Source organism: Acanthopagrus latus, chromosome 6 (assembly GCF_904848185.1).
Source record: "Acanthopagrus latus isolate v.2019 chromosome 6, fAcaLat1.1, whole genome shotgun sequence".
NCBI lineage: Eukaryota > Metazoa > Chordata > Actinopteri > Spariformes > Sparidae > Acanthopagrus > Acanthopagrus latus.
In genome coordinates, this window is record NC_051044.1 from 2,834,764 (window position 1) to 2,846,828 (window position 12,065).

General features: G+C 42.7%; 1 protein-coding gene across 2 annotated transcripts in view; it reads left to right on the plus strand.

Annotated features, from left to right (window-relative positions):
• mtss1 (MTSS I-BAR domain containing 1) overlaps positions 1-12,065 on the plus strand; it is a 59,892-nt gene that overhangs the window by 17,307 nt on the left and 30,520 nt on the right. For both annotated transcript variants that reach the window (XM_037102389.1, XM_037102390.1), the window contains exons 2-3: positions 670-731; positions 5,727-5,800. In XM_037102389.1, coding sequence (XP_036958284.1) covers positions 670-731; positions 5,727-5,800 — 136 coding nt within the window. The remainder of the gene's footprint in view (positions 1-669; positions 732-5,726; positions 5,801-12,065) is intronic.

The window sequence follows — 12,065 nt, forward strand, 5'->3', positions numbered from 1 at the left end:
CCTCGTGTGTAACCCCAAAGCCAGAAATAACACAAGTCCGTCAGCTGCTGAAAGGTTTTACGCCGTTCACAGCTGTTGCTGTTGTTGCTCTGAATGAAAACTGTGAAGGGAGAAATGTGTTTCATTCAGTGGTGATAAAGAAAACACAGAGCCGCAGCTATTAATCGATGAGTCGGCAATAATTTCTGTGCTGACCAGCCTGTGCAGCAGTAACACTGACCTTTGACCCCAGAGGATAATCTCTCAGTCATCCTGAGTATTTTTTCATCAACGTTCTCTATTTATTTATTTTTTTTGTGTCCTTCTCTCCTTCTGTTCGACCTCCACTTCCTTCCTGTCGTCGCTTTATGTCCTGATGTGTTTTTGCTCTTGTGCATTTCGCACCTCGAGGCTCTTTTTTTTTTTGCAATTCTTATTTTCATTTGGATCCGACTGGATCTAATTCAGTTCAGGTCAGTGCATTAATCCCAGGTTACATCACTATGTTATGATGGTAGAGGGTTCAGTGCTCGATGCCTGCCGACCATTAGTTCTGTCTCCCCATCAGGATCATAAGATATTGATATGAACTGCTAAAACCTTTTTGTTTAATGTCTTTATCTATTCACAATTCAGCCTTCTGTGAATTTGAGTTTTAACGTCATTGATGTTTTTCTGTGTTTTCTGCAGGCCAGTTATCCTACATGGGAGGATTTTGTAACCAAAGGAGCCAAGCTACAATCACAGCTCAGGTAAAACACACACACACACACACACACACACACACACACACACACACACACACACACACACACACACACACACACACACACACACACACACATAGAAGTTTAAACTCATATGATATTGTTTTCTCTGACCATCTGTCAACTAGAGCTGTGCAGCTGCCCCAGACTGAACCCCCTGAAAACATACATGCCAAGTCTCTTCTCTTATGTTTTAGTGTATTTTGTCACCATCAGTCGTACTAAAACTCCAGAGTCATAGAAATACAAGGTCATCCTGCATCCTGGTCATAGTTTAGCACAAGTCTCAGGGAAATGTGAGAAGAAAGCTGGTCTCACACATGGGGGGAGGTCAGGGCTGTACAACAGTGCCTGGCTGCAATATTCATGGGAGCATATGTAGTCAGAATGTAACCTACATGTGAACAGTTTGATTCACGTATTAACATCTAGTTATTTGTGCTGATATATAATAGTAATTAAAATAATCTTTATTATTCTAGCACCATTTTTAACAAGATCACAAGGTGCCTGTACTGTGAAATAAAATGCAGTATTGTACAGAAAAGTGAAAATGCAGCATGAAAATTCCCAAGACTAAAGCCAGTAATATTAAAAAGGTAAAATCAGGATGATGACAGAACTTTTTTTTTTTTAAAAAAACAAGCATTAAGACTGGAAAAGAAAAGGACATGTATTTAAACCAGTCGGCTACAGAAGAATTTAAAAAAAGACTATTTTTAAAAGAGACTTAAAAGTGGTCACTGCGTTAGCCAACCTGAGGTCTGCAGGTCTGCAGGGCTTTTACAGCAAACGTCAAGATGTCAGATATGATCTGAAAAATCAAAAGTTTGGATATTTAAGTTTTCATGTGTGAAGCTTTGAAATGTAAAATGTGGCGCCCCCCCGTCAGTGATGTAACCCTCACACAGTGCAGAGTGTGTCCTGTGCTCGACAGCTCTGTCGATCAGAGCGCCGGTCGTCCTGGAAGCCAAAAGAAGAAACGATTTCAGGGTGCGTTCACTTAACAGCACTGTTCTTTTACGTTGTCACTCAATCATCGGTCAGATTTTGTCTGATCTGAATCTCAGTTTGTAGGTTTTTATCCTGTATTTTTAAAGCTCTTAAAGTGTTAACACAGCTTTACTGCTGATGAGAAGTTTGGCTCCAGAACATGTTGGTAGATTAATCAAGACAATAACAAGTCAAGTTGTTCCTGGTTATTGTTCTGTACTCACTCTGTGCTGAACATGAATGCTGCATGTGTTCTGCCTCTGCGTCACATGCACACTGACCCAGTCGCTGGCTCAGTGTAATGACAGTATAATGGCTGTGTCTCCCAGTAGGCCAGTTTACTTTGATAAGCATCACCCTGCCTGCTGCACACAGTCACAGTCCATTAGCCCTGCCAGTCAGCCAGCTGCATGCACACACACACACATAAATGCAGGCACAAATAGGACATCCACCCTGTTCAAAGTGCTCTTATGTTTAATGCCACTCAAAAGATTTGCTGTGGATCATTTGCACGCATAAAGCTTCAATCCAGACTCCGCGACGTGTTTGTTTATTGGACCACCATCAAAATCAAATGACCTTTGAAATGTAAAACATAAAAATAAAGACACGCTGGGAATTGTTTTTCTTTTTAAGGAGCTTAAAAGAAATGTTTGGTGCATCTGAACGGTTGAATTTAGTGAACATCATCAGGATGAACAGGTCGATAACTCTCAGCCTCATTAAACCAAACCTTCACTGGAGAATATTACACAGTTTAATGAAGTCTTCCCACATTGAGTGCAGGAGATGTTTAGTTGCTGTGGCTAAGAAAAGAACAGGACTTAATATTATTCCACTAAACACTCAAAGTTTCAGTTGAGTTCTTCTGACAGTTGTTGTGCATGAAGACACTAAATATTTGTAATCATTTTAATAGATTATATATGAAATATATGGCAAATTTGGCCAGACCCTGTTGTTGTGATTGAAGTCTTTGTTGAAGCTAATATTATCCTATTGAAAGAATAATAATAGCAAAAGTGAAATAAAGACAACCTGTTATGATGAAAAGAAGCAGATATAATATTTTACTTTATCCCATTGTTATATAGTCTGTGTTCATTCATAGGGTTATTTATTGCATGATATTTATCATTCATTCCACCATCAGCACATTTGGTCTCCACAGTTGAGAAGTTGGATACATGAACTTCGTTAAAGCTTCAGTATTATTTGGAATCTAAATGTTTTTTTTCTGCTGATGCCAATAACAGATACTCACCTGCTTCTCATGGTCGATACTGAAATAACAGATAATTTCACAATTTGTATATTGAAAACAAGATTCTAATGCAGAGGAGATGACGGACACTTCAGGTGTTGTCCGGTAGACAGTGTGATAATATTGTTATTGTGAAACATTTGGGCAGAATAATCGTGTAGTGAAAATGTGTTTTTGCGTCAGTCACGGCCTGAACTGTAATGCAGCGTGCAGCAGCTGAGGAGAGACGAACCGGAGCTTCTGTCGGGCTCTGCTGGGGTTTCTAGTGTCTTGTTGAGGAATGTGGGACTGTGAGTTTTCCCTGAGCGTCACCAGAGTGTTCAGGCAGCTGGAGATCATGGGACAGCAGATCAAACACGTCTGCACACACGAGGCTGCAGCAGAGTTTTAATTTCATGTTTCTGGTACCAGGACTTCACGTCGGCTTTTAACACAGACGCAGCAGCGTGTTTGTTGCATCGTTGCTGCTGTTGGCTTGTTGGTCTTCATCACACACTATGCAAATAATGTGTTGATGAAAATGTGTGTGTGTGTGTGTGTTCTAATATGAAAGGGAATTTGCTCTGAGGTCAGACAGACACACACTCGCACACAGAGACACACACACTATTGACAGCAGTGTCATCTGATCTTCTTAGTTAGGTTTGCAGGGGTAATGACTGGATGTGTGTGTGTGTGTGTGTGTGTGTGTGTGTGTGTGTGTGCGTGTGTGTGTGTGTGTGCGTGCACAGCTATAGAAACATAGACCTGACTGGTAATGGAGCGCACACACACAGACAATAGGTCCATTGATGATGATGATGATGATGTGTGTGTGTCAGAAGGTCTCCAGTTGCACTCCCAACACTGGCCTTTGAGGAAGTCTGGCCTCTCATGTGGCTCCAAAATAAAAGTCTTTTCTTTTCCCTCTTTAAAACTTGGGCAGAGTTTGTTTGAGATGCGTCTTGTGCAGCAGACTGTCGTCCACCGTCTGCTGTGTTCCTGTGATTAGAACCAGGGAACACGTTATTTTTGTACTTTGTTTTGGTTCTCACCGCGGTTATAAAAGAAACATGACTCACACGGTCGCCCGCCACCCAGTTTTTCATTGCGTTTTTTCTCTCTGGTGTTAATACCAGTTTAATATCGGGATGTTTATCCTTGCAGCAAGTCTGGTTCTTATCTTTCTTTCCACTCTTGTCTCCTAAAAGTCCAGTTTCATTTGCGTTACAGACTTTTTGTCTTCATAGGAACTGATCCAAACTGGACATCCTAGTCAAAGACAACATGCATAGATCAAGTTTCCAAGAGTTGTAACTCGATCTGAGAGGCGGCTGAGAACAGACACCAATCCCTCACCGGCTTCCCACCAGTGAACACATTTAGTGATGTTTGATGAGGCGCATGAAAATTTGGCCCGGAGATCAAAGAAGTCCTACGGAAGCTTGACAAACGACAGAGTCTTTGTTCGGTAAAAAAAGACTTCCTGTTATTAACATGGTTACTGTGAGCATTCAGCAACAACACTTTAAAATGAATGAAAGTTTCCTTGCGTTCTCTCGGATATTGAGGTCAAATTTCAACCCAATCTAATGAAAAATAAATGACTTCTGAGACTTATAAGACACAGACACTGAATCAGCAAAACCCTGAAAGTTAGCTGCTTAAGTTAAAAAGCATTTGGAGAACAGCAACAGTTTCAAAAATATATTTTTTTTCTCCAAGAAAATCCATGACACGAACCAGGGAAAGTTCTGGTTTTTCGGTGACTTGGCATTAAATTACCCTGATGCGTGTTAGTCCAGACTGAAACCCTCATGTTCATGTTCAGTTTCCAAGGATCGTTCGCAGTGGCTGCAGACTGAAAATGCCCACAGATAAAACTGAACAGACCCTCAACCAATCGGAGCAACAAAACTTGATGTTGCACCGGTGACAATTACAAGTTGATGTAACGATGTTTGGTGTTTTTTTTTTTTAGAGACAGGAAAAAAAAACCAGCTTTGTTAAAAACCTCTTTCATACACAACTAAACTCTGAAATGTATTTCAGGTGTGAAATGGGCAGTGCAGGATCAGGTCATCGTATCAAACCTGTCACATTAGATACTTGGTTGTGATTGGCCCGTCTCATACCTGGACAACAAGTCTGTCGAGATCAGATTTGTCCGGATCGTAAGCTAGCGAGCTAGCGTCACCTTCCCAAGTTTTTGACTGCAACAAACGTATCACAGCTGCTAAACTGACGGCAGATTTCTGTCGTATGTTCGACAGCTGCTTTAACCAAAATATTAAACTATATATCAACAAGTCCTCATCATCTCCAGGGATGCCCAGACTATAAGATATTTACAGTGTGGCTGCAGACTGGCAGCTCCACATGACACATTTGGGTCAACTGCTCTGAATTACAACCGATTGGTACTGAAAGATAAAGTCATAAAGTCTTTTGTAGCCTATTTAGTTACATAATTACTGCTGAGCTTCTTTGCCAGTCAGTCATCGTGGTTTGGTACCAAATGTTCTGTTGCCTGGTGCCAGTCTGCTGCTCATGAACCACTGATCAACACGCTGAAGTGTAAACTCATTGGAGCATTTTGTTCTGTTTCATGTCTGATGTGTTTGTACGACAGGCAGAGCAGTGACACTCAGAGAACAAAAAGATGGAGACAGACTTTGTTACAAATGTAGTTTTTAATCTGTTCGGTTAAATTAAACGTTTGCTGTTTGTCTGTGACTCAGGACGACCATCGTGGTGACCGGAGCCTTCCTCGATGCTTTTCAGAAGGTGGCAGACATGGCGACCGGGACCAGAGGTAAACAACCACACACACACACACACACACACACACACACACACACACACACACACACACACACACACACACACACACACACACATCAAGATGCACACATACATTTATACACATACACCAGGATACATATAAACAGACAGAAACACAGTGTGATACAGACACATGCAGTTAGATTGAATTCCTGGCTGTGGGTCAGAAGAACTCAAGAGGAAAATCATTCTGGGATCGGCTTCAGATTTGTGTGTGTGTGTTTCTGTGTGTTTGCGTGTGTGTGTTTCTGTGTGTTTGCGTGTGTGTGTTTCTGTGTGTGTATGTGTGACATCATGCAAGAGGGCCAAGGGACCTGTTCTCTCTCTTCTTCGGTCTGTTCTTTCCTTCCTTCGTACAGTTTGATCTTTCACTGAGTCTCTTTTTTTATTATAAATAGTGAGATCATGAGGGAGCTAATTAGCTTCACTGTGGACCAGTCTGTGTGTGTGTGTGTGTGTGTGTGTGTGTGTGTGTGTGTGTGTGTGTGTGTGTGTGTGTGTGTGCACGATGTAATATAATGTAGAAACTATTAAGGTTTGTGCTACTGGAGAATAAAATTGCTCAGGAAAATTGCCCCCGCCAGTTTTCAGTAAGCTACAGTACATCTTTCTTTCTCTTTTCTTTCCTTGTCTGTTTTTCTTCGTGCTGTCGAGCGAACATACTGTCTGTTCTGTTCATGAGCCTTTTTTTTTCTTTTAAGTTTTTCCTTTTGATCTTCTCGCCTCATGTGCAGCTGTCTCGTTTCACCCTGGATAAGGTTACACACATTCACACATATACAATCCATAGTGCAGGGAGGTCTTAGTTCTTCAGTGTTGAAGGATTTTTCCAATCTTGTGGGAAACACTCTTGTTTGCCTTTGTAGTCAGAATTAAATGGAACAATCAGTTTCACCACATCAGTTTGTCAAGTTAAACCTCATGGTTAAAACATTGTGGCCATGTCTGATCGCACTGAACTCCTCTAACGTTGTTGGACAGTTGAAACAAAAGAGATCAACATTGATACATCAGAATCAGAGATATTGTCCTTTTTATTCCATACATTCCACCTGGCTTCTACATTACCCACAATGCAACTTGACCTCTGATAACTTACGCTGCATCCAGAATTGCACACTATGCACTCCTAGTTAAGATTTGTGTTGTCTCATTCAGTGTGTGGATGAACAGTTTGTATCCTCTGAAGCGTGCGGCTCGCCACACGGCGCCTCACGGCCGAGAGCCTCGTTGCTAGTTTGAGTCACGTAACCGAGGTAACTGATGTAATGGTTAACTAATTAAAAAAACTGAAATAAAGTCGTGTTTAGCAAAGTCAAACTTTGTACCAACGCTTGATGTTAGGAGCCACAACAAAAGACATTTGAGCAATTTAGATTTTTTTGGTCGTCATTGTCGTCATTTTCAAGCAAATATTTTAATGAAGAGTCTTCGGTTTCTTTGGTCGGACAAAAATGTAATATATATATATATATATATATATATATGTAACGTAATGATTTAGCCTCGAGCAGAGTATACAGAGCTCTGCTAACCTCTACGCTTGTGGCAGTTTGTCAGATTTTCGCAAAACTCAATTGTTTTCATGTTTACAGTTTGATACCTAACAGGCTGGGCGGACCTGGAGGCCTGGCTACTGCTTGGCGTCACCGAGTTGCTGCCGCTGACTCGTGTGTTTGTGTTCTGGCTGGCAGGGAGGGAGAGAAAGTGAAAATGAAAGAAATTGCACTGTTGCATGTCTGTTCTCTTCATGTCTGTGACTTAATCTACAGATACAAACATCAGAACTGTGGTGAAATGCTGGTATGACGTCCAATAACTGTCTAGAAGTTGTTTGAGTTCAGGTTTTTTTCCAGAGAACAGTGCGTGTCGTAATAGACGAGACTCCAAATCTCAAGATGACGCGACGCAGCAGCCCTGCTTGACACGCATGTGAGAAGCATGTCTCAGGCATCCAGTGTGATCGGTCTAACCTGTTAACATGGAAGCCAAAATGACAAGCGAGAGGTAACGCCACGCAGCAGCGTTACACACACACACACATCCAGTGTGCTGGTCTGTAGGTCCTGTGTCCAGACTTTAGTGTGACAAAATAAAATCGGTTATCTGCTACAACCGACAGCTGCAGGGATTTGATCCTATCCACCCACAAGAGCATTAGCAAGGTCGGACGCTGGTGTTTGGAGACCAGGTCCAGCTCACACTCCAGATGTTTCATACTGAAAATGGAAGACCTTTTCTTTGTGCATCTGGAATTGTGCATGGGTTGCAGAAGCGTATCTTCCCTAAACAGAGAGAAGTGCACTGCTGTGTCAGATACCTCTGCAGGTTCTGTTTGTGGACAGGTGTGTGTTCATCATGTCTACGGAGATTATAAACCCACGTGGATCATTTTTTTATTGAAGGCCGTCTTCAGACATGTTCTCTCCTGTGATCGAGCATCAGTAGACTACAGGCTGTATAAAATCCATGTAGGAATTGGACAGGGACTAGCGGTGTATTCAGAGCTGCAGTGCCTGTGTGTCGGGGCTTTGTTGAGACAGTCAGCTGCTGGTATGATTATGCAACACAGAAGTCGGTCGGTATTTAAAGGAAATCCAGTAGCATGTGGGCGTGTGTGTGTGGGAGGTAAATCACAGCCGCTCCCTCCGTGGAAGCCTCTGAAGACGAGCTCTGTCATGTTTGTTTATCCAAAAAAAAAAGGCAGCAAATGATAAGAAACAAAACGTAAAGAGGCAGATTTATCTGGTTTGTGGCTGTGCAGGTCGCACACAGCAGAGCAGACTGTATTTAAACCACTGGGCTGTTATTAATCTGCAGAGGTTACTGTCAAACACGCAGCTTCAGGCAGCTGCAGATCACATTCTGGAGCACATGACATCACCTGAAGCGTAAGTGCAGCGTGGACATCCCGACATCATAAGGTATCATCAGGCATCTCGCGTCACAAGACATACAGTATAGTTAAACACCAGGAGGAGAAAGTTTCGACACACAGCAGGCAGCATGTGATTATCTCTGGAGAACTTGCGTGGACAGTCGTTCATGCCTATATAATATGTACTCTGTGTGTGTGAATAACAGCAGGTGAGGTTTGTCTTATTATAGCTGAAATCACAGTTAGTGTGAAGGTCCAACTGGTGTGTATGTTGTCACAAAGCAGCTGCGCTGTCCGTCAGAACAGTACACACCAACAAATGTGTGAATTTGTTGGCTCTTCTGATCTGAGACCTGAAGTAGAACAGCCTCATGACTACATGTGCGTCTGCTGTCCGTGTCGTTGATTTAACACGTGTTTAAGCTCCACGGTAGAAAACAAGTGTGATTATTTTGCCTCAGCGCTGCTTTGTCTCGCTCTTGGCCTCGTTTAGCCCCATTCGGCCTTGTCTGGTTTAACCTCGCTTGGCTCTGCAGCGTGTTGCCATCTGTTAGCAGTTAGCTCAGTGTAAAGCTAATGCAGACTTCACACACTGCATGTTGACCAAGCACATTCCACTGTCCTGTGTGTGTGTGTGTGTGTGTGTGTGTGTGTACCTGTGAAGTGTGTTTTAACAGCTGTCTCGTCCTCTATAGAAGTATACTGATGACAAAAGATCTGAGAGAGCACAAAATAAATCCATCCCAGTCTGCAAGTCAACACTTGAGCGTGCGCAGGCAGAGTCGTTGTCGCAGCAGTAGATTTGAGCGTGCAGTCACAATCTGGTGACCGCCGGTTTCTCAGCCTGCGCTCTCGATTATCTCCAGCTGCTTTGGCAGCTTTCTAAACACTCGCTATCGTGAAAGATTTCCTTATTATCTGCAACGAGACATTTCCACATCCAGACGTTAGTCACGTCTTCAAGTCAGCAACATATCGCTCCTCTGTGACCCGTATGACCAATCAGGACAACTTATGAGTTGCACATTTTATGTCTGGATCTGTGCTGAAGATTGAAGCATCCTGATTTAAAACAATGCTGACACAGTCACTATGATATTTGTCTGGCAGCTACTTTTTAATGAATTTAACTCTCAAGATTACCGTAGCTGGTACTGGCAGCTGGTACCGAGCTGCTCCAAAACTTTTGACCTTGTTGTTTAGTGTCAAGTCGCGAATGACACTTTGAAATCCAGCCAGGATGTCTAGACTGAGAGGCATCTGTAGAAATCTGATTGAATTTAACTCCAAATGTGGTTTGGATTCAGATTCTGATGAATCTGAGAAAATTGTTTTGGTCTGGTGTTTTAAAATGCAACGATACAGACACCAGATTCTGTTCTGTGTCTACATTTGGTGGTTAAAAACGGCCACAGTTCTTACTTTTATTTTGAAAGCAGAAGAAAGGGTCCAACAGGATGACCCTTCACTTCCAGGTCAAACTGAACAGGTGATGCTCTGCAGTCAGGGGGTTCAGAGTGCGCTGATCACTACTGGCGTCAGAGTCCCAGGTGCTGCTCGGATCATCTTTTACGATCCGGTCCGTTTCTGTGAATCTGTACCTGAGCTTCCTGTATGGTTGACTTGCAGACGTGGCGTCTTTGTTTCTGCAGCCCGACAGCTGAGAGTCAAAGAAAGGATTCAACAACTGACTTCAAAGAGAACCGCGAGTTAGACACACACACACACGCACACACACACACACACACACACACACACAGGCTGTTAAACTTGTCGACAAGCTGTCAACATGTAGAAACACTTAATTGTTTTCTCCCCTTCAGCCCCTAATAACTCCCACTGTGTGTGTGTGTGTGTGTGTGTGTGTGTGTGTGTGTGTGTGTGTGTGTGTGTGTGTGTGTGTGTGTGTGTGTGTGTGTGTGTGTGTGTGTGTCAGAACCGGTCTGATGGGTCTGTGTGTGGGTTTTGTGGTTGGTTGCCACGGTGATACCCATGTTCTCATCTTTCTGTGATCTGGGAAGTGGAGAACTGCTGCGTGTTTACCAGGACAGACAGATTGCCAGCTGGGAGCCCGGTGCCTTGCTCAAAGGCACCTCAGTGGTTCTACACACCTGGGGAGCGTATTTCACCAGTCTAGTTTATCAGTGTGTGTGACTGTTTCACACTGATAGAGTTCTTGTGCTGTGGCTTTCAGAGGACTTTGTATTGATTGTCTATCGTGGCTGTGATTGTCGTCTGTTTGTACTGCCGGTCAGACGGGTGAGTCTCTGAGCTCCGGCAGTGACGATATTTAGATTTTTAACACGTTTATTTGCAGAAGAATCGTGTTTTTAGTTGTTTGCAGAGCCACTAAATCTTTGTCGTATGACAAAGAGAAACATATGTTTCTTTTGTTGTTGGTGACTTCAGACTGCCGTGATAACTCAAGTAATAAACAATAAAGTGGAGAAAGGATGACATACTTGCTCTTATTGATCTCAATTGATCTCAATTACATAATTAAACAGACATGGATTTAATTGTCAGATGGTCATTAATGATGTCAACATTGCAGAACAATAGAAAGTTTCACGCGAGGTTACATAGTTTGAGAGTAAGAAGAGACACAGAGTCCCACGCTTCCTGGGAAAACCTTGAAAATCTGTTGACCAGTTTTAATCTCAAGATTAAACAACAGATTAAAAACAACATTTGGGGCACGATGGCCCAAAGCAGGCAGCTTCCTCAAAAGGTCTTTGTGCTGACACTTGGGAATAGTTACGGGGGGGCCGCTACTGAGGATCTGAGTGTTGGTGAAGAAATGAGTTTGTGATATGAAACAGGGTGGGACCGTTTCCATGAAGAGGAAGAACTTTTAAAATCAGTTCTAGTTGAAACGGGAAGTTTTACACAACAGTGAAGGTTGCGTAAAACAGGAGTTATGTGATTTCTCATTTCATCTTTCGTTGAAAATCCTGGCAGCAACATTTTGATTAGTCTGCAGTACAGAGTTTTTGCAATAGCAGCTTTCAGTAGGCCAGCGTATAAAACGTAACGGCAGTCATGTCCGATATTTTGCATCTACATTTGGAACTGATCTGGAAATGGAAAGTCTTTTTGTTGCTGGTACAACAGTGGGTAGTGGCAGTTAATGTTCTGTATCTATTGTTTGATCAGTTTTTCCAAGAATCAAATTTTACGACCCCCCTGCCGAGCCGCTGAGTCATCGATTGTCTGATATAGATCGACACCCGATCGATTGGCGTGTTCCCTAAATAGAAGCTGCGAGGCGTCAGTCTGTCTCTGCTTTCACTGGCTGATGTGAGCTCTTTCCTCTTCAGTGTGTGTTTGTGTGTCAAGTTCACATCAAATCAAATCA